The following is a 22,406-nucleotide window of genomic DNA, read 5'->3' as shown; positions in this document are numbered from 1 at the left end:
GAACAGACCGTCGACGTGGTTGTGTTATACGAAGGGCTTGTAGGAAATGAAGCAGCAGTGGTGGGGTGTTAGCAGGCAGTATCACCGCACAATCTGCAGCTAACACTTCGCAGCGCCGTTTTCCTCATCGTCCGAGGCCGGGCCGTCCATGCCCATTCCCATGTCCATGTCGACGTCCTCGTTGGGGTCTTCCTCGATGGTCGCTTCAGCTTCGCATCGCAGCAGCAGCAGTGACGATGAAGATCAGGTCCCGCCTTCCCCCAAGTCAGAGCCCGTTGCATGGAAGCCCGACTTCAACTAGTCGGAGCCATTCGCTACTTCCTGAATGCCAGTTGCATCTCGGTAACTGTTAACGTGGTTGACGGACCGCCTGCCGTTGACGCAGATTCCGTGGCATTGGCCGTCGTCCTGCACATCGTTGAAGATCGACGCTCGAACCACGGCGCTTGTGATTAGTACTTTATATAGACGATGGGAATACATTTGAAGCTGCTCCCATCTGGCAATGAATTCAGGGAGACGAACTCGGTTTCTGCTTGGAAACACTCTCAAGCAATATATAGTCACTCGTCGCTTCACTTTCTGGAATAGAGAAAAAGTCAATACTATTGATAAGGCAAAATCGCTCAACTAATGCTCAGGAATACTTACTATCGCTACCTCTCCAAGGCTCTCCCTTAATCTCCGAAAGCCCAGCTCAGGCCTATCACCCCAGCAAACGCGAGGGCAGCACCAGCCATGGAGCCGTCAAGCGTTGGTGGTGTCGCTAGCCTCAGCAAGATCGTCCGCCTCGGTGGCGATGCTGGCTTCAGACATCTTGCTGCAGACCTCGTCCACTTCACTGTTGCTCTCTGCTTGCTGAGCGACATTCTTTTCGGCGTCAGCCAGAGCCGACCTGGTGTTCGTAAGGTCGCGAACCAGACGATCGTTCGTCTCCTGCAGCCTGTCGCACACATAGCGGCGCATCTGGTTTTCCGTGCGCAGCGCATCCATCTCTTGCCTCAGCGCCATCAGCTCGGCATGATGCTGGTCGCTGAGCCTCTTCTCGGTTGCGGCAAACTCCTCCTTCGTCTTCTGCTCGGCTGCCGCATGGTCCTCCCTCATCTTCTCTTGAGCTGCGACATGTTGGGTCTGATGCCTCTGCTCATTCAGACTGTGCTGGTTCTTTTGCTTCTGGTTTAGCTTGGCGAGCTTCTTGTTCGCGCCGCCCACCTCCAGCACCAGCCTTCGAAGTCCCTGGTTCTCCTCTCTGGCCCCTTCAAGCTGATCCACGAGCTGATCGCAGTGCTCGTCGGTGGCCGCCATCCGGTCCTTCTGCTGCTCAAGTCGAGTCTCGGTGTCTGCGAGCCGAGTCGCAGTGTCTGCGAGCTGATCCTTGGTGTCTGCAAGCTGAGCCTCGAGCGCTTGGTACTCCGCGAGAGGAACCGTCGTCTCAGTCGCCTGGTCCTCGTGGTAAAAGCAGTACTGGACTTTGTATCGGACCCATCTCTCCTCGCTGATGCGGCTTCCGCAGGGTCTGCCGTTGGTGCGTACTCCCTGGCAGAAGTACCCGTGGGAGTTGGTATCGGAGAGGGTGGTGTTGTGCGACATGGTGTTCTGAATCGAGATTGTTGGATTGAGGTGGGAGGGTTTGGTATATCTGGGCTCTGCTGGAATGTGTTGCTTGCGCAGTGTCGTTGGAATCGGATCGAGAGTCCCGGGGCTTATGAAGATGGGGAGCCTCGGTGGATGTTTTTTGACAGAGAAGTTGTTTTCGCATTTTGCTATACAATACCATCTGCCCAGCCCAAGCTGTGTTGGATGTATTAGTACGAGTTGCTTCCCATTATTGCACGTCTCCGCCGTCACCTCGGAGGGTTTCAGTCTTACTTGTCGCTGCGGATGCTGCACTCTCTTCCATTCCCACGTACTGCTCCCGCCCCAGCCCGCCATTGCCAGCATGAGCCTTTCCCGGTCCCAGTTGGGAAGCACATTGAGCGCTGTGGATGCTAAAATCGATGGTAAGCAGACTAGAAGACAGGAACCATCGAAGGTTTGACGCCTTCTGGCTGGGGTGGCATATTACCGTTGCGGATGTGGCTGGACAAGAAAGATTGGAGACACATCTCAGCCACAGAATTTCGGTCAGACATGGCGGCTCGTAGTTCGTATTCTATATAAGAGAACTGGTTTTGAATATGTAGTATAAGTTGAAAGGACCTCCCTAGGGAAGATGAGATTCCGTTGCTTAGTCCTGCTAACCAGTCCAAAGCCTTGCTTAAGTAGGCATCACCAACCAGTCAAACTGACTAGAACTATCTACTTGTAAAACAGTGTCTACAAATGAGATGGTTGTCGGAAAAACAGCAAACGCGTGACTAAACAGTCAAACAATACGCAACCAGCTTGCCCGGGTGTGCAAGCATATTCAACTGCACAGAGGCCTTCTCTGCACAACAAGCAGGCGATAACGCGTCCGCAGTGCGAAGGAAGTATTCCAGCGCAAACTACATTAAATCAGCCAAGTGACTGTCGTTGCCAAGGCGATGCATCGCCAGAGCCGAGCCCTGTTAGAGAACTGATCGCTTCTGTCGTTACAGAACCCAACCTACATCCTCTACATACACCTGGATAGAGCAAATAAAACAACGCGTTGTTGCAGAAAAATGTGCGAATTACTTCATTGTTCTAATTTCGACAAAGACTTGATTCATTGATTGATTGATTCATACTCCGTCCCAGCTAGCTCTTGCGAGCCTGTGCTAATTCGACAAAGACTTGTTCTATGCTAGCTAAGCGAGAAAATACCGTCACGCTGTTAGGCGTTTCACGAGACGTAAAACTGGTGAAGCTTTGGCAAACTTTTTCTTTGTCCGCATCGTCGTCATCGCTCTCCCTCTCAGCCTTTTCCACCACAACGCGAACATGGCCGAAGAGTTCCTCGCAAGACACTCGCCGCGCAAACCCGCTTTCATCCAGCAGGAGAACGCCGTAGCAGTGCGTAGAAGCGTTGGAAGCCGGCAGAATAATGCCGCTGAAAGGATCTGTTCACGCTGACGAAACTGGGGCAGGATTTGGACGTCGCCATGAACATTGTTTGCGTCCCTGCACACTACCTCAAACTCTGCAGTTCGTTGCCAACAACACCGAAAAGAAAAGAAAAATACACGGTATTCCGCAATGACGAGGAGTTGAACGGCATTTCGGCGGATGTTTCGGACGTGAGATAGGAGTAGTTGTCGGAAATACAGATCGGTCTGGCAGAGACTATGAGCAGATCAGCTACATGGCTGTATATGTTAGGTGCATGTTCGACATGTCGCTGGTCGAAGTAATCCTGTACTAGGGGCCCTGGCCGCGGCATTTGAGCCGCCTGATGATGGTCTTCTTCCGCCGCCTGCTCTCCCTGCCGGACAACGACCCCGAGCTCGCGCGCTACTACAAGTAGTAGGAACTGGCATACAAGTGCCAGGCCTCCCTCATTTACATCGACAGCAGCCTGCTGCAGGAGTCCTACCGGGTACGTACATGACGTGGTCAAAGCCACAGACCGCCGCTTTGAGTTGGTGCGGAGGCTCATACACCACGACGAGATAGATGTATGCCGAGGCATGGCCAAGGACGCTTTTGACGACATGCACGAGCCCTCCAACAAGTCGGTGCAGACGTGGAACACATGGTGGCCGTCGACCCGCTGGCGTAACTCTCGTCCTACCTCTTCACACACGCTCTCAGCTGCGTCTCGTCTGGCCAAGAGCCAGGCCACCCATCGAGCCGCACGACGAGCGTAGATCCCCCAGAAGCACTATAGATGACCTCGAGTAAGCCCAGAGCGAACTCATCCTCGCCCAGGCCCTTCTCATTTCCATTACAGCCCACATCAAGGATGCACGCCATCTGATTCGCACTACGAACATGAGCAAACCATAAATAGTCAACGCCTCCGTGAACCTCGTCCATCATACCTGCTCGTGGGTGTTCAGGAAGGCGGAAAATGCGACGCATGCCGTTGGGACGTCGTTTCAGACGCCTCAGAAAATTCTGCTGCTCCTAAGAACAAGGTCGACGCCTTTATTGAGGCAGTGCGCCGCTGCGATGAGGGCGACTTCCATAGCCATGTCGAATAAGGTAAATGAGATGAACTGGAGCAAATGAGAGTGAAATTATCGAATGCCCATTGAATGGAATCTTCTGTTGTGGAAAGTAATTGAAGCATTATTCTGGATATGCATGTTAAATTAACACGAGCCGACGAAGAGAAAGAAGGGTAGATACACGAGGATGGAAAAAGAATACCGTAGGTGAATATCAACGGACATGCACTTAAAATCCAAGAGGAAGATGATTCTACCATGCTTCGAGCTCCCAACGACTAAATACCAATCATAGTAACCTCGCCCTTTTTGCTCATTTTAAGGAAGTAAAGGCCCCAGTAAGCACCGATGGCGAGGACCAGAGGAAGATATGGAAGAGCTGGCCATGTTTTCTTTTTTTCACGATGCTTTATGTAGACAGTCATGTAGACAGTTAAGGCACCGTAGATATGCGGTCTTCCATGTTGCCAGTTATATTTTCGCATAACTAAATCAGCTTCGGGAGCCTTCGTCTCGATGCTTATGTAGATAGATGGTAGGCGGAGAAGGGGGTAGGTAGTATAGTTAACGGACCGCGATTGCATAAGAATGGTGATGGTGGACTCGATATCGAGGGTAGACGAGAGCGTACGTCTGAGAAAGGGCGAAGATATAAGCGCGATGGCGTAGTCGAGGCCGCTGCCGAGATTGTGCTAGGGAATGAGGCTGGAAGGAAAGATGCGAGCAGCAGTTCTTACACGAGTTAGCGGCCTATATAATCGAAAGGTGGTCGTAACAATTGAACAAATTGAGGAAAATAAGCTAAGAGACGACACCTAGTTTTTTTTTTTTTCTTTTATATTACTTCTAACTTTATAGCAATGCGCGAGTTGTATGAGAGCGAGTCTCTCTTTAATTGATTGATTGATTGATTTATACTCCATCCCAGCCGGCTCTTGCGAGTATAAGAACAGGTACTCTCATATTTTGATGCTCCTTGCCACGATGCAAGGCTAGGATGCCGGGCAGCTTCCAGGCCAAACATCAATATCAGCGCGAGGCGACACCGTTGTCTGTTCTCCAATACATAGCTCGGGCACGGAAGCTTTACATACGAAACAGAAAATGCACAACTCAATTTTTTTCGATGCCAACCCTTCCTGTGCTTTTCTGTTCTTCCGCTCAATACAACGGTCCCCCTCAAAAACTCAGATGCTTCCAGCAGGCTGGCCGCACGAATCGTGATGAGGTAAAAGGCGAAGGATGTTCACAGACCAAATGGACACAACGGGGCAAACCGCCCAAGATGCTGGTTGAAACAATGCTTTGACGCAAGCTGGGCCGGTTGGCCTGGGCGATGATAGAGCCTGGATCCGGTATCAAGGGAAAATAGATATCGGAGTGTGAGGGGTTTGTAGCTGGAGAGTTGCTATAATATCTGACCTGTGGCGTCGAGGAAGAGGAGGACTGGAACAATGAGGTCCACTCGTGCGGCTCGCGCTCGAATCCAACCTGGTACCGCAACACCACTACGCTGCAAATGAAAGACTAGCCGTTTCTGTCTGCCGACCTGTCAACATGGCCGTAGATGGTTGATTTTGCCATTATCGAAGCTAAGGCCACGAGAGCTAAGTGAAAGCGTAGTTGGCGATATGGTATATCTTGTTTGTGACCCTTTAGCTGCTTCCCCTACGTCCTGAACAAAGCACCATATACTCTCATCTCGCAGACTAATATGAAGAGTTCTCGGTGCCACCAACCGATCGGAAACCGTGCATAGAGAAGACCTACATCCAGACACTTACGGTAAGGAAAGCACCCTGTTGCCGGGAGAATATTCAGTACACGCCGTCGCTGGACGAATTTCCCTTTCTTTAACATCGCTCTCAATGGACCTCAATGGTTCCAGGAATTAGGGCCGAAGAATCTTAGTTTATTGGCGCTCAATCGAGGATCTTTATTTGCTTATACGAAAGTTCCTAATAGCCTTCGCGACCAAAAGTGGGCAGCATATTTGCCGTGTTGTTGTGGGTTCCTTGGGGTTCTCCACTTCCCAAAGTTGAGTCGTGTCCAGCTCATCCAGGCCAAGTGCCCGCGATGCTTGCTCTTACGGGAGTTTGAGTGGCCAGTCCATCCGCTGGAGCCTCTGTCCCACTTATACTAAATTGCTCTATGCCGTGGGTAAGGGTTTCACGTTGCCATGGCTTCTAAAAACGGATTCAAGAGTATGAAGGAAGAGATATGGTTCTGTTGGCACTGCTGACAGTCGGGCCTGGGCAAGTTCAGGGAGTATTCATTCTGAAGTGCATCTCCCGGCGGTTCAGCAATACCCATCGAAGAACTACCCCATTATAATAGCACAATCAGAAGCATATCTCTCCTGTATGGCGACGTCTTCGCATGCTTACAGGCGCGCAGAGCAAACCGGATCTACAGAACCGTCTCGACCTGCCAGACCTTCGGCCAATGGCCGTACGTTTCACGAAGTTGCCGGACCCGCCAGCCCCTCTCAATCATTCGGACCTTCAACGCGTTACTCTGCGGCTGCTGCAGATACGCACGGCCACGCCCCCATTCTGGACGGAACGTCGCTCTCTGACGAACCCCCTCATCTCTCAAAAGTCGTACGGGATTTGTGTCCGCAAATAGAGAAGGCAGCACTTGATGAAAATTTGGCCGAGGTGGGAGAACTCATTTATTCTTTATGGAAAACTTTGGACAAAGCAGAAGGGCGTTCCTGGACCTATCCGGGCGGAGTACATGAACTCCTCAAGGGCGTCATGGTCTACGGAGGAGGGATGAGCCTTGGCGGAGTACTGAGGCCTTTCGTTGATACGAAACAGGCCAATTATCGGAAAGAGAAGATTGGGAATTACAATTCAAAATTGTTTCCAAATGCACTTCCTAATCTCGTCACGAGGGCCGGCTCAAATACCCTACTCTCCCGCCTCCCCTCATTACCTCCGCTTCTCTCGGCAGGCTCGTCTATTTAATACTTTTCCCACCGTCTCACCCCATTTTCGATATCTCGCCGCTCGTTATACCAACTCATTAACTCTTATACAAATACCCTAAGCTATGGATCAATTTGTAAGCGCACGCTTCCTCGAGTCTTATATTCCAGCTGATAAGCGCAGCACACCCTGCTTAGTGACACTGAGTTCATTTCCAAATAGACTTTCAGTTCATTTTCCTGGCCTGATTTGACTTCAGAAACCTTTGATAACTGTTAATAGGTCGTTGAACCTGCGGCTTTACAAACGATATTCCAATGTTCTCCAGATTGGGAACATCCCAGCCAACCATCTGTTCAAATCTACTCCACGACCTGAGCAGGGACGAATCCTTTTCGACATCTACCGACCTTGAGAACAATATTCCGCCAACCACCCCGCTTAAATAATGCAGAACTACCGGACGGAAAAGCTTCACCTGTTCGGCCGAGGATGGCTCGGTCGATGAAAAGCAAAAGCACTGGCAGAAAGGAAATCACGGTAAGCCAAAGCTGTGCACTGGTAAGGACGGCAGTGCCCGCATTTATACGGATACAACAGCGGAGACGGAGTGAAATAACTGGTGTGACGATGGAAATGCAGCCACTTCATCGCACGTCGTACGTCTTCATCGCCTGTGCCTATTTCGTCCATACTAATGCGTTGATACAGGGGCAATATGGACGACGAGAGTGTGCTGAGTTTTACATCGCGAGGATTTTTCAGAGGCGGAGAAGAATAAATTTTCACTTGCACCGGAGAGCGATCATTCTTGGGTGGTTACCGCATCGCGAGCGCTGGTGACGAGTGGTGGATGCCATTACTGATGCCACAACGCGATAGCATGACTGTAGCGGAAATCGTCTAGAGTTTTGTGGAGCAACATGTCGAGAATCTGCATAGGTCGCATAAATTTGAGGGTGCAGCAATGTCATGTTTAGCGCGACACATCATAATTTTGAAGGTTTGCTATCCTGTTGCCGGCACCCTTTCCTGTTTAACCATTAGTACAAGTGCGTGGGGTCGTCGCGAGCCGAACAGAGACAGTGTGCTCTTGCGCTCTTAAGCCCTTCAATGGCATGATTTACTATCGCATTACCATCCTCGGGCGGGACGGTATTACGCCGCTTTATACCGTAAAAGACACAGCATGTCCTTTGAAATGAAGGTTTCCGATTATTCTAGTGGCAACATTAGGCTCCAGAATGGGCTTTCACGCAGGAAGTGTCTCGGAGCGTGCCTGCAATGTGATGAGTTTATTTGCTGGCTGATGTGGAGCATGACACCGTCTGCATTCGTTCTCGCCGGTACGCAGACATACCGTTACCCTTCAAAACTAACAGACTGACGTAGCTGATCACTGTCTAGATTGCATATTAAATATGTGGTTTTTGAATCCCTCTTCGTTAGCCACGTACGCCTGATGTGTAGACGAAGAGGCGGTATTTGTCGGCGCTCGAGAGGGTACATCTAAACGAGACGAGCTGAGGTAGTGGTCAACGGAACCCAGAGCTGAGGCACGCTTGGGGAATCCCCAAATGCGGAAAACGACACAGGAAAAGACGATTGGAGGATGAAGTGGGGAGGAGATGAGACGATGGCGGAAGGAGGGTAGGGCGTGGGCCGGGAATCTAGGAAGAGCACCAACGAATGCGGATAGTGCCATCATTAACATCTATTAAATCAACCCGGTGGGTCGCGCCCAATAATAAGGAAGGTTGGCCTCCACGTTCGAGTCATCGTCACGCAATGGTGATGACCGTGGCCAGTTAGCGGAGACTTGAAGACTATGCCATGACCGCGCCACATCCGCTCTTACGGCGCGGACGGCTTGGTCGGCTCCGGAAACAGGGTATGCGCGAAGACACTTCAAACATTCCGCATCCGACCGTTGGATCTATCTGCGGACCTTCGTCCCGTCTGCGCCGGCCAGGTGCATAGCGTGCCTTCACAGACAGTCCCTGCACGATGCTGCATAAGATACACCGTCTACTCCCTCTCGTAGGAAAATGACCAGTGCAGAGATTATGGATTCTCGGGGTGGGACACTACTGCATCTGCTTCTGTGATTTTGGCGGCCTTTTTCCCCTCCTTCGTTTCTCCACCTGGCTTTAGTGTTTATCGTCTTTGTTAGCAGGCCGAACAATTAGTACCGCAGGACATAATGGAGTAACTTAGAAAAGAACAAAAATATAGATGTCATAAACCTTGTATAAATACATGCCGAAAATAAAATGTAAAGCCCCTCACAAATTGGATGCTGGTAGGCAATATCGGCTTCACCTTACTGTCTCACCACCTACTTCAGTAATAATGAAGCCCTTTGTCCTCACTTCACTAAGCGCTTTGCGGATTAACTCTAATTCTGGGAAAACAGAACGTAGTGAGCACGAGCGGTCTTCCAAATCTGTCCACTATACCTTTCACTAGCAAGGTTTCCATGTATAAAAGGGGATTTTTAGCTCTCTCGGTGCTGCTAGCAGCGGCCGCACCTCTAGTCCCGTTTGTAGTATTAGTGTTGAGAAACCAGCCTGCACGTGCACGTTGCTTTCTGGAAACGTTTCCAGGCATTCAGAAACGTTTCCAAAGTGACGGCTTAGCCTTTCATGGATACCACACCGCACTGGCCCCCGCTACAGCTCCTCTGATGCCAATATACCTTAGATAGATCGTCCAGTGGCGCTGTTCCGACCGTGTCCAGCCATATCCACCGCTGATCCGCTGGGCGGTCATGCTTAATCGTGGTGTTTTTGGGAAATGAGGGATTTTCTCTTGCGGTGAGTTGGCACATTGCCGCGTAAAGTTGGCCTGGGCCTGCCTCTCAGTGCCCATGAACGGGGTAGCTGCCAGCGCCGACTGATTTGGACGGTAGTTACGCGTACATACACCGGAGGCGAGTGGCGGAAGAACGGGAGTATTAGCCGAGAGGCGTGCAGATCAACCAACTTAGTAGGCGACAACCGGAAACTCCAATGCGATGTTGCGGCGCGGTAGGGAGGTGGGCGTGGGGTTGGGGCGATGATGGAAGTGTTGAAGCCAAGTCACGTGATTTAAGCTACACTACTGTCTATATATTCGACCCTACCCTGTATGTTAACATAGTTGAGCAATCCACTCTTTTCATCACCTCACTCCACACTTCAGTTCGCTCTTCAGCAGGAAGATGCGACAGGGCGTCATGGCAGGTCCATGGAAGTCTTGGCTCGCGTCTGAGCCCCCACCCAGCGTACCACATTCGCACCTACAAACCTAATGGTTTTAGCCTATTAAAACGACACTCTGACTCGCCGTCGTTGCACAGCGATGCGAGTTGCTGGGTGGACTACGACGAAGCTTTCAGCACGCCAAGCTCCCTGCAAAACCAGGCCGGCTTCCGCCCCAACGCTTGGCAGATAAGCAGAATGCGGCGCTATTGAGGATAGTGCGGCTGATTTGAAGCAAACGAACCGGGTGGGTCCTTCAAACGCGTGCGGTGTGGCGGCATAAGGGTAGTACAAACGACGCGACTTTGACAAACGCGCGGTGGATCGTGCGAGACCGTTTGTTCTACTTATTAGCCCTTTTCCTTCGCGAGCCCGATAGAGGCTGGGTCATCTCACCAGTACCGTCTCCTTCACCACCGTGCTGGCAATCATCAGCAATACCTTTCTCGCCGGGAAAAATCGCAATGTCGATGTGGCACCCTCCGCCCGTCTCGTGCATCGAGATTGTACCGCTTTGTGGAAGCCTGGGAGAACCCCATATGCTTCCTCCAATGGACTGGCAGGTGAGTATAAGGAAAAGTCCTGGATTGTTTATTGGCGAGCACAAAGGCTAACATACGCCTCTCAGAGAATGCACGAATTTCTGTTCCATTTCTACCACGTCGATTCGAACAATTACAGATTGAAGCTCTATTACACCTTAGATTACCGACGCCGAAGCTCGGAGATAACGGAAATAGATTGGGTCTCTGGTCCATATCGGTTGGAGGCCGTGGCCGACCCGGATAATCCTGGGAGCATCCGGCGCATGTATGTTCGGTTTGCCCGAACGTCTCCACGGCTCGCTGCCAACCGCTCGGTGGGAAGCGCTTCGGGCCATGTTTGGTGGGACAGAGCTGTATGGGAACCGGCTCCCGCGAGGCTTGAAGAACACACTGAAGAAGCATTTCCGGGCGCGTCCTCGCGCTGGGTCTGGATGACAAGAGCTGAGCCACCTTGGTTGAAGGCCCATACGAGACCACCGACTCAAAATTCACCCACGCAGAGACACAATCCAGGCAACAGCAATGCCCCTTCCAATTTTGCGTTCTTGCGGCTGCCCCTTGAGCTTCGACAATACGTCTATCGCTATGCCGTTGATCTCAACAACATATCCAGGACAATCGAGAAATTCAACGACGGGATGGTCGACAGCAAGGACGCATATATACTCCATACTCCCTCGCTCCTTCTCGTTAACCGCCAAGTCTCTATCGAAGCTCAAGATGTTCTTCAAGAACAGCAGGTATTCCACTTACGTACTGGCATACAACGTCAAACATGTATCAGGCGGCATATCACTCACTTTGTGAGCCGCTTTATTCTTTGCTCCCTGCAAAAAGTCCAGTTCAGCTACAATATTCCCCCTTATGGAAAGGAGTGTTACCTCCAGTCGTTCAGTACCACTGTGAGGAGCATCGTATGCATATGGAAAGCGTACGGCCATGCACTGAAGCATCTGAGCATTGAAATACAATCAATGCACTGCTCATTGGAGGACCATGGTCAGCGCTGCCAGCTGTCTTTCTGTCTTGCGCTGACAATCAATCTACTACGAGAATGCGTGGAGCTTCCAGGTAGCCACACGTTACGCATTGGTGAGCAGTTTGAGAAGTTCCGGCAGGAACATGGAAACGAGTACACTTTTGGATAGTTTATTGTTGCTTTGTAGAGAGTAAAGTATTGCATTGAAAGGTGTTGGATAGTTTTCGTTCTGGCGAAGAATTTGTAGGGTACCTTTCGGGTGTGGAACCATGTCCTTAATACTAAGAGCCAAATGAAGCGGGCAAGCACGGCGGGACATGTGAAGAGCTGAGGCTGGCAGAAGGGGGAAGCTACTAGCGCTCGTGACTTCACCGCTATCGATTTGTGCACCCAATGGCGATGGAAAAGATTACATGGAATTATTCTTTCAATGAATTCCCTGTTCATTCTGTAATTACGAACATCGTCCTGGAGTAATACCCACCCGCCGCCTGTCCTCTGTGCCCCAGCCAAAAGAAGGTGTAGACAGAGCTATTAAGGGCACACATACACATCAGCGTAGTGACTACAAAATGAATTTCTCCTGATATTTTACATACATCACGTGGGGTTTTATTTATTCCTCTTTTTCAAAGAAGGGCAAGGTATGCCGACTCCAGCACATGCGTACAGTGAAGAAAGAACAACAAGGCAGAGTGGTGCAGGTCCTACAGATGGGCGTGAACGTTGAAGATCAAGGGTTATCGACGGCACCACAGCACAACGTCTCCGGGAGTACGCGAGGCGAGCGACCTTTGCCATACCCCAAAGCCACGCTTCGTTTCATTGCCTCACGACCACTGTTTCCGCTACTCGGAACGGAGACGTCATCCTAAACCCTCCGAAAAACGTTCCACCGGACAGACATGTGGTTTTCATATGCAGCATACCCCACAGCATGAGGATTGCCCATGTACGTCGGGGCACAAAGGTCACAGAAGCGGGAGGAGGGGGAGTTGTGGCTGTGAGGGCGGATGCACCCGAGCCTGGCACTATCGCGTCGTTTGGATTGGGGTTGGTGGAGTCGGAAATGTAAAGAGGGTACAAATCCTATTGGGTAGGTGGTGCTCGCTGATTCTGCCAACTTAATTAATGCGGGCCTATGGAAGAGGGAAGATTTGCTGGCGTCACCTGCGTTCGCAACCGCTGATTGCCGAGAAATGTTCTCTGCTGGAACAATTTCTCAGTAGCAGCCTTTTCACATGCTGCTGTTGTTGAAGCATCAGTACTGAAAAGGCGTACTCCGACTTGTAGCTCGATTTAAGGTTCTCAGAGGCTTCTATGCATGGCGTAGTGTAGGCATTGGCGGGACCGCCTGATTGAGAACGGATCGCAGAGATTTGGGCTGTCTATGTGCTCCTCACTAGGCATGGGTATCTGCTGCGAAGTCATTGACTGTTAGCGTTGGGATGCGCACGAATCGATGGTAGGGCAGTTACTTGGCCCATTTCGCATTTCTACCACTCCTCTCGCTCATCGACTCGATCTCGTCTGTTGTCCACTGCTTCAGCGTCCATCTGTATCTGTTGTCTCCTGTGCATCTAGCGTACAACGAATCAGTTCGCCCTACCGCTGCGTTTATCCATGGTTCTGATCTGCTTCGTTTTCTCCAAACTTCGTCCTCCGAAGCTTTGAAAGCTGGAACTTGGACCGCAAATTGATTGGCGAGTGTCGCCGCACAGATTGAATTCGAGCATGGCAGTTGGCCGTATTTCACTTCATGGAAACTAGGCTTTCTGGACAGTTTCAGCTTCAACCCTTTGAAAGTTAGGAGACGGCGTCGAGATCCGCTGACAAATCCTGGACGGTTGTCACGGTGTTTTGGCACTAGCACTGCCACTTCTTGACTCACGATGATTGGGAGGGAGATTGAAAGCATGAAATACGTCTTTGGCAATGTATTGATTAATTTCGAAGCCTTCTCAGGCTTTAATGAGAGTTGATTCCATGGCAGCGGTCGACACAGATTGGGGGTTGGGGCATGTGAGAATCACCCTTTCCCTCAACCTGGTTTCGAACTCGGGTGGGGCACACAGCTGGTCTCGGTCAGCTGAGCCAAGAATAGTGGCGTGTTTTGTATGCCTGTAGGATTACATTAGAACAAAAGCTTTCGTAATTTCCTTCTAGCCAACAATTATTCAACGCAGTTGGTACCCACTCGTGCCTACCGACTCGTTCAACAAGCCAGCCTGCATAGTATCGGACTAATGGTTAGCCCAAGCCAATGGTTCCGACAATGTACATGTGCATAGCCTGTTGCATTCGTAGATCGTCGGAAACACGGGCGCATCCTCCAGGGCATTGGGGATTTCATGCAATGCACGGCTACAAGCTCAGACCGTCACAGGCCGCTCGTTGCAGTAGAGCACGGGCTTCTTGATTTGAGATGGCTTGGTACATCGCGCAGGTTTGTCGCCTTTTTTCCTGCACAGAAATTTATGCCATCCCATGAGGCATCTTGTCACTCCTCGAGCGCACAAGGAAATCGCAACGTCACAAGATGGATGACCCTTGTATTTTCACCTTCGCACCATGTACCAATGTTGGGATCAGTAATAGGTCTGAATGACCCTCCATCAAGGACGAATCTCCTGCCTTATCGGCGGATGTGGCCAAGGAATACGCGTCAGTGGAGACTGGCAAATGGCGCTGCATTGAAGACTAATGAGTTGCAGCAGTGACCAGGAAAAGAATACATGTCAAGCTGGCGCTAGCATAGACCATTTCCCGAAGTGGACAGCGCATATATCATGGAATGCAGTCATGCGGAAGCATGGCCTGCTGACTGTCGATCATATATTTGGAGCTGAGGAGGGTTTCTCATGCCACAGTTATTACCGAGGCAGGCAGCAGGCATGAAGGTGATTAGATACTGATGATGGTAGACGTCGTAAACGAGGGCTTAGGGCAAAATCCATAAAGTGAAAAACTGGCCGAATGAACGAATCAGTCCTTGAGTGCGTCCGCAGAGCAAGCGGAAATTCCCTCAGCAGCAGTGTCCCGGGTCTTCTCTCGCCACGGACAGATTCAGTTGTCCTCCTCTTCTAAAACAGAAGGTGATGAGCGGCGCTAAGTGACTGTCTCGGTGGACACCTATCCCCCACCATAGGACGGATGGCAAATAGGACGGGTCACTCTGAGTAGCTATAAGCTTGAGTGTAGTCTAAAGAACTACAAGCTTAGATGACATATTACAGCGGCTCTTATAGAGTTTTCTGAAAACGAGAGAAACTTAGCTCATCACACTGGTGTACGCGTTCGATCTATGATAAACCCGCCTTCGGTAGTGACCATGTCATTAAACAGTCCGCAATTCCGCACTCCCCCAAGTCTTGAAAAACGCCATGACAACGCAGAGAGCCAGCCGACAGCCAAATTCATCCTCAGTCATGCCATTATCCAAATCTCCATCCGCACGGGCGGCTTCCACACGCAACGAAGCACATCGCAGCTGTATCACCTCGTCACGAATGAGTATATCAGCGTTTCGGGCAACGTTCGTGTAAACGTAATCAATCAGATCCTTGATCTTGTCTTTAAGGGTCGAGGGCAGGTTAACGTGTCTAGCAGACTTTTCGACGGGGTTATCCAACATCAGTCGCTGCTGGCATCGGATCCGCAATATGTCGAAAACGCGGTGGTTGCAGGTTCGAGCAGCCACGGCAAGCTTGCCCAGGTCGGCGCAAAATGTCCAGTGCGCGACAGGGTCGAAAGCCCACGCGTGGTATAGCCACTCGGCCAAGTCAACAACGAGGTCCGTTTGCACTTCGTTCAACGAGGATCCGGGAGTTGACGTCTCGTTAAGGAGCGTTGCGAGCAGCGCGCGAATCGCTTCGAGGCGCATCGCCTGCGTAGACAGGGGCTCGTCCATATCCAGCTCATCGGTGAAGCAAACGCTCGTTGCGGTCATCTCGGTGGAGGCGTAGCATGTCACAGTCTCGGCGGGCGAGGCGGCAGTTTGCGGTGGTTCTTGGGGCTGGAACCCAATGTTTCGGCGTTCGAGAGCCTGTTCAGGTGGCGCTTGACAAGCAGGAACTGAGACCGGGGGGTTCTCATTGCACAGAGGAGGTAGACAGAGTGGCGTCGCCAAGGTGCCGTTTTGGGTTGGAAACGCATCCCATTTGTCCTTCGCCCACTTCGAAACAAGCTGGTTTGCTGGAGTATTGTAACTTCGTCCGTGGATAATGTCACAGATGCGAAAGAGCTGCTCGCTGATGGCCTTGTCTTCTTGTAGACATAGGTTGAATATGCGCGACTCGGAAAGCGACTTCAAGCTTGAGAGCAATTCAAGAGGGACTCCCGTGATTGGCTTCTTTATCGGTTGCGGCAAGTGCATAAGGACGCCTGGGGGCTGATCCAGGCGTATATTGACGTGGAGGAAAGTGGTACCGGCCTGGAGGTCGCTCTTCTGTAGCTCTTCACGCAGCATGGCCGGAATGTCGGCAGAGGAGATGGTTGCATAGAATACGCCCATCACAAGACTCTCAACGGGTAAGACGACGTACATGGGCTTCGGCGCCTTGGTAGGTACAGGGCGAAGTGGAACCGGAAGATGGAACGCAACCAGGAGCTCATGGCCTTTCAAACCGACGCATAGGGAGAAGTCTGCTCCAGTCGCACCCTGGCGCGGACCCAGCTGGCCCATGTGTCGACTCTCCTTCGTCGCTGTGTCGACCCACTGGACGATAGCCCACTCCTGGACAATGGGGTTCAAAGTGCCGAAGAAGGGATGAGTGGCCATGGTCTATTCGCATTATGTAAGCTTGTTGGGGAAGATAAACCCCCCGCATAGAGGTGCGGGATGCCCGCCCGCCCAGGCTTTCTTTGGAGGAGCAGCCTTGGCTCCAAGCTCGGAAGATGCAGAGTTGGCTGATGAAGCACAGAAGCGTACACTGACAACCATCGTGATCGATGGCGACTGCGCGGAGGGCCAGCAGCACAAAGCTGTGACTAGATCCGCATGTCATGTAGCAGCATTCAAGCACTACGTCAGAGTACGCCCCCGAGGGTACCACGTTGATGTAGCGACAACTACAGAGAGTTTGGCTGACTAGACAACTAACTGTAGAGTCCTACCAACTGGAGCACACCGCGGAAAATGCTTCACCAGCATACAACCGCCGGCAACTTCCTGACCCCACCCGCCCACCCGGGCTTTTTAAGAGCAGCCCTGACTCTGGACAAAGAAACGAGCTTGCACATACCAGCTAAGCTTGCGATAGGAAGGCTAAGGGACAATGGCCAAGACGGGCGCGCTAAACGAGAAACACCAGACATGAGGTGACGGGCACCATCGGAACGTGGCGGAGCCGATGGGGAGGGGGTGGGCCGCTGCCCGCGAGCTTGCGGGGCGCGAAGGCGGAAGCATTAAAGGCCATGGACGGCAACTTGCGTGCAGCTTGCGGCAGGCGGGCGAGAGAATGAGAAGGGAGGGCGCAGCTGTGGGAGCGGACGTTGTGTGACGTGGCCGGGCCTTGGCGTCCTGATTAAGTGATGCCACCTAGCACGTGACTCAACACCAATCGGGTTTCGACTCCGCTTGGCTATTCGCCCCATCAGAGTCAGTAAAATCAATGCTTGCTTCCTCAGCATCCAATAATGCAATAACTCGTATTAATGCCATATCCTGGCGACACGAAGTCTTCTAAGACGGCGAAAAGCGAGCATGGGCTTGCTGTAAGAGCTCCGGCAACTACCCGTGTTGCCCGGAATGATACAGAGACGGACCACAGTGTGCATACCTGCATATTCCCGACAGGACATCGCTGGCTGTTTCGTGCATATAGCTCAAGCTGAGGCGAAATGCTCAGCTCCACGCTTTCCACATCGAACCCACCATGTCTGCTCCCCGGCGCACCTACCAGCTTATCTCATGGCCCAGGAAGCACTTCATCCGTTTCAAGCTCGGAGACAGCATAGCCCAGGAATACCAGATGGAAGGATACTGGGTGACCAGGTGGTGGACGAAACTCCAACGGAGAGACTCGGTCTCCTACGAGCCCGACGACGGACCCTGCCTTTTGTTGCAGAAAGGCGACTTTGTGCTCGTGCACATGGACGAAGAATGGCCCCAGAAACCGCCTTGCCAGCTGCTGCATGACTGCTGGGTGGGCAGAATCCTGGAATTCGCCATCACTCGCGCGGGTGCTGTTTTGTGTGCCCTGCAATGGTACCAGCGTCCCGAGGACACGCAACCTGGCCGCCAGAGTGGACAGCACGAGCGCGAAATCCTCGCGAGCAACGACCTGGACATTGTTCCCATTGAAACAATTGGCTCCAAAGTCGAGGCCTTCTCCATCGACGACAAGGACAGCGCAGCACCCGACGTTCTCCTGATCTCGCACACGCGCTACCACTGCGAGAAATGCAGCTTTCTGGGACCGGAAAAGACAGAACCGCCACAAGACGGGGAGGAGCTCAGTAAAGCGGCGGATACCGGCGACAGAGCAGCTGAGGGTCGCAGCAAACGGCAGCGAGAGGCGGAGTCCCAGTCCACCGCCACCTTGGCTGGTGAAATCAACCAGGCCAACTTTCCATTGCCCGAACGCCGCTCAGAAACCCCCGAACGTGACTTACCGCCTCACAGCCCATATCCCATGCGCAAGGACGTGTTGAAGTATCTAGAGAGCAGCGCCGAGGATGCTGTGCGGAGGAGCATCCTGGACGATAGAAGGGCACCACATGTCCTAAATCTTGGCATCATGCAAGGGCGCGCCCTCGAGAAAGCAATAACGTGCCTGCTGCAGCGGATCCCGCTTGAAAGGCTGCGCGAACCGGGTTATTTGGGGACATATGCGGGCAGTGTGGTGGAGACCGTCATCCAGCATTTCGAGACGTGCCTCTGGAACCGCTCGGATGCGCTGGTCTCGCTCGACGGCCGGGTGCACGTCAGCCTGGAGTGGAATCTGATGACATCTCAGGTGCGGGAGCAGATCGAAGATCTCCCGCCGCATGCGAGGATGCAAGCATTTGCAGACCTCCTGGCACTTGCAACGGACCAGGAGTGGGATGAGTTGGAGCCGGAGCTGGCAAAGGCAGCGGGGCCAGGCGGGGAATGGCGTGGCACCGACGACCGCAAGCGCATGTTATGTGGTGACAAGACTGTCGTCCACGAGCCCTCACAGTCTCCTACTTTAACCTGACCACAACGACATGTCTTCACTGAGCACACATGCCCAAGCTGTCTCTACTACTTATGTACTTCGAGTTTTCTTCCCTCTGATTAATGGCGTACTGTGCTCTTGCCCGTATACATTAATGACAAGAAATCCGATGTTGCACGGAGTTGACAAATCGTCGAATTGTTGATGAGCGAAATGTTTCACCCTTTAATACATAGCAAGGGATTACCCATTAAAACATAGGCCCCTATCAAGCAAACCATCTTCATGCCCCAGCTCCTCTTCAGAAAGTCAACATACTCGATGGAGTACATATCGGAAAACATAATTGCCAAAGAACCATGCAACGCCTGCGGAATAAAACGGGCGATAAAGAAAGAAAAGAAAAAACACGCACAGACTGCGAGAAATCTCTAATTCCGCTTCCGCTTCCTGAAGCTCTGAGAAAGAGGCGTGTCAGGAGTCGGGGCTCCAACAGAAGCAACGCTTGACCCATCTTCTCGACGAGGAACCGATGCCGACTCCTGTGACTGCGAAAGGTGGTGGCTTTCCAGCTCCTGCGAAAGACCCGTATGGCCTGAAAACCGCAGTTCCGACTGAGACGCATCGTAATCGACCTCGGGGATATCGTCGATGGCGGAGCAGATGCGCTTGAAGTGGTCGGGCATCCAGTTGTCGTAGACGTTCTTGGTGAATTTGTACGCCGTCCACCTCTCCTTGCCTTCCCGAGCTGTAATGCTGAAATCGTCAATGTTATGACGATAATACTTCGTGTTCTTCCCATCAATTACGGCGTAGTGACCGTAGATGCGAACGTATCTATAGTCATGTGAGATAGAAAAGGCTAGAATCTCGCGATTGACCTCACTCTCACGCCCTACTTTCCGGAATAGCTCTACAACGGCGCGTACCGCGAGCGTCGCGCTATGGGCGTTCTGCCGGTCCGCGACATCTAGCGCCACCGCGCCGCACTTGACCTCGCAAGTAAGAAAGGGGAAGTACATGTACCGCGTCACTGCGAAGTACGACTTTTCCAACGCAGTTCCAATGAAGGGCTTCAGACGTTGGAGATGTTTTTCTGAAAAGGCCGACGGACGGAATCCGACTGCATAGTCTGGTTGTGGACGAGGTTTAAATAAAGGAATTGACTTGATCCAGCCTCGGTTGACAGTCTCCACCAGAATCCTTAGGTGTCGAGGGTGGCGTATCGTGTGAATTTCCGCCGAGGGAACGATCAACAACGTGACGTCGCGGGTGAGTCGAGCTTCGTTTCTCGTCCGCATTATCTCGCAAGTTTCCTCGAAGATGTCCTCGCTAAACAGCGTGTCTTTGGGTGCTGCCTGTTCCATCTCGAGGAGATCCCGGCACAGCTTTTTCGCCTCCTTCTTGACCCCAGCGTCATCCTTACGCAGAAAACTGTTTTTCATCTCGAGAAGCGTCTCATATCTCTTATCCCTGTATGGCGCGCTTTTTGCTTCCCTGGGGTTTTGATTGGATTGCGTGGGGGTGATGTTGCTCGAGTTGGCCCACGGCACCGATGACTTCCGGCGAAGTGTGGAAGTGGATTCCTTCCTCGCAAGTAAGTGACTCATGTCGTTTTCGGACTCGAAAAACTTCCAAGGCCACCGCTCGTATTTCCGCCAGCAGTCAATAGGGTTGTTGCTAACCGCCTCGTCGCTGGCCGTTTCCGTGTGCGCGTCCTCTTCCGTGGTCGGAGCCGGCCGCTGTAGCTTTTGTGCTGGTTTACCCGACCCGACGTGTCGATAGGTTTGCGCTTTGGTATGTGGACGTGGAAGGGTGCAGCTACAGTCTCATAAGCTCAGGGCCATGCGGTCAAGCAGGGAAGACTTACCGGACTGCTAGCACCGGTGTTCCCGAGCTTAGGATGGATTAACTGATACGTGCAACACTGCTGATGCTGTGCGGTCGCGTTCCTTTCCCAATTGCCTGAGGCCGCTTTGCTGCAATCGGGTCAGCAGACGTGCAGGACAGCTCGTCCGGCAACATACCATGAGTTGGCGATGCTGGTAGACAGCTGCCGGCTTTCGCGCGCACCATATTGACGTGGAGTTGGCAATGACGAGTTTATATAGAGGGTCGGCGGAGCTGCGGAGGTGCGGAGACGAGGAAACGCTGACGACCGCCGCCAAGAGAGCGGACGATGATTCATGGCCTGAGCCGGGCCGATCCGCCGCACCGGGCGTTAAAGTGCAGCGCTTTGACTCGTTCAAGCGGGGTACTCTGCATTATTGCATTGATAAGTTTTCGTAGCCCACATGGTTTATAATCATTATACTAGCACGTGCCGCTAACCTATACTATTCAGCTCTACAATCATTATATCCCGTACCGTCCCCCTCTACCAAAAAAAAGAAAGAAAGAAAATATTACTAAGACGGCTCAATCCAGTACTTCCGCCAATTCTTCTCGGTATCCGCGCGGCGAAAAGTCTCCACCCCACCTAGCACCCCGCGCCCGCCGATGGGCCAGTGGCCGGCCTCGACCAGGCGGCGCTACGCGCGCAGCACGAGGCCGAGCTGGAAGACGGCGGCGGCGCTGTCGAAGCGCGAGCGGTCGCTGCGGCGCGCGCGCCCGCTGCCGCCGACGCGGAACGGCAGCGCCAGTACGCCGCCGCCCTCGGCCACGTCCTTCGACCGCGGGTCCGCCGCCGCCGTGTACAGCCCCGCCGGCATGCCCGCGCACGCCGCGCGGTAGGGCGCGTCAAAGGGCGGCTCGTCGTCGTCGCCGCCGTCGTGGTACCGCGCGTCGTTTTCTACGCGGAAGAGTAGCACGGGCGGGATGGGCTGGGTGTCCTCGTCGTCGTCGCTATCGTTGGCGTTGGCGATAGAGGTAAACGGCTACGCGGCTGCGAACGAGTCTACGGTCGGGACGAGCAGGCCCGAGGCGATATACTTAAAGGGGGCTCGGCGCGCTCGTGTGAGAAGTCCTACCGCGAAGGAATCCTCGGCGACGCCTGCACGCGACAGCGCGTTCGCCGCCAGCAGCCCGTCTTATACTAGTTTCTATTACGCTTAGCCGGGTATTCTTATCGCGATGGCTTTAATAAGCTCGTTTAGGGCGTTAACGGCCTCGTCTAGCTTACTACTACCGAACTAGTAGTTTATCTAGAGATTATACTTCTTATTAAGTAGATTTATATCTATTAATAGCGTAATCTTTTCCGCGTAGATTATTTTAATCTAGCTACTTAATATTATTTTAAAAGAATATTATAATTATTAAGGGTTTACTACCGCTATTTAAAATGTTACTAGATACTATATTTAGAAAATAGTAGCTATAGTTAGATAAAAAAGATAATAAGAGAAATATAAGATAATAATTAGAATTAACTACGAAGATTTTATCTATTATAAATAAGTATACTATATATATAAGAAAATATTTATCTTCTAATCAGTTAGGGTTAGGGTTAGGGTTAGGGTTAGGGTTAGGGTTAGGGTTAGGGTTAGG

General features: G+C 52.0%; 6 protein-coding genes across 6 annotated transcripts; 2 read left to right on the top strand and 4 right to left on the bottom strand.

The window, feature by feature from the left end:
• Window positions 1-747: 747 nt before the first annotated feature.
• LTHEOB_11306 (UBA TS-N domain-containing protein) lies at window positions 748-1,590 on the bottom strand (the record flags this gene model as incomplete). Its single annotated transcript, XM_035508048.1, has 1 exon — window positions 748-1,590. One exon carries the CDS (start codon window positions 1,588-1,590, stop codon window positions 748-750), a length of 843 nt encoding a protein of 280 aa, XP_035366523.1.
• Window positions 1,591-2,904: 1,314 nt separating this feature from the next.
• Window positions 2,905-3,427, top strand: LTHEOB_11305 (SEP4 MADS-box protein; the record flags this gene model as incomplete). Its single annotated transcript, XM_035508047.1, has 3 exons — window positions 2,905-2,976; window positions 3,051-3,200; window positions 3,326-3,427. The coding sequence occupies 3 exons, from the start codon at window positions 2,905-2,907 to the stop codon at window positions 3,425-3,427; spliced, it is 324 nt and encodes a 107-aa protein (XP_035366522.1).
• An 11,682-nt stretch (window positions 3,428-15,109) lies between these two features.
• On the bottom strand, window positions 15,110-16,552 carry LTHEOB_11304 (Uridylate kinase; the record flags this gene model as incomplete). Its single annotated transcript, XM_035508046.1, has 1 exon — window positions 15,110-16,552. The coding sequence occupies one exon, from the start codon at window positions 16,550-16,552 to the stop codon at window positions 15,110-15,112; it is 1,443 nt and encodes a 480-aa protein (XP_035366521.1).
• Window positions 16,553-17,648: 1,096 nt separating this feature from the next.
• On the top strand, window positions 17,649-18,953 carry LTHEOB_11303 (Ebs-bah-phd domain-containing protein; the record flags this gene model as incomplete). The annotated part of the gene is made up of 1 exon (XM_035508045.1): window positions 17,649-18,953. One exon carries the CDS (start codon window positions 17,649-17,651, stop codon window positions 18,951-18,953), a length of 1,305 nt encoding a protein of 434 aa, XP_035366520.1.
• Window positions 18,954-19,345: 392 nt separating this feature from the next.
• LTHEOB_11302 (uncharacterized protein) lies at window positions 19,346-20,944 on the bottom strand (the record flags this gene model as incomplete). The annotated part of the gene is made up of 3 exons (XM_035508044.1): window positions 19,346-20,656; window positions 20,785-20,826; window positions 20,942-20,944. The coding sequence occupies 3 exons, from the start codon at window positions 20,942-20,944 to the stop codon at window positions 19,346-19,348; spliced, it is 1,356 nt and encodes a 451-aa protein (XP_035366519.1).
• A 501-nt stretch (window positions 20,945-21,445) lies between these two features.
• On the bottom strand, window positions 21,446-22,406 carry LTHEOB_11301 (uncharacterized protein; the record flags this gene model as incomplete). Its single annotated transcript, XM_035508043.1, has 1 exon — window positions 21,446-21,790. A coding segment is annotated over one exon (345 nt), but the record flags the coding sequence as incomplete, so codon positions are not given.

This window comes from Lasiodiplodia theobromae, assembly GCF_012971845.1.
Source record: "Lasiodiplodia theobromae strain AM2As chromosome Unknown scaffold_47, whole genome shotgun sequence".
In the NCBI taxonomy this organism is placed as follows: domain Eukaryota; kingdom Fungi; phylum Ascomycota; class Dothideomycetes; order Botryosphaeriales; family Botryosphaeriaceae; genus Lasiodiplodia; species Lasiodiplodia theobromae.
The sequence above is the reverse complement of the archived record's forward strand: the minus strand, read 5'-3'. Positions and strand labels throughout refer to the sequence as shown.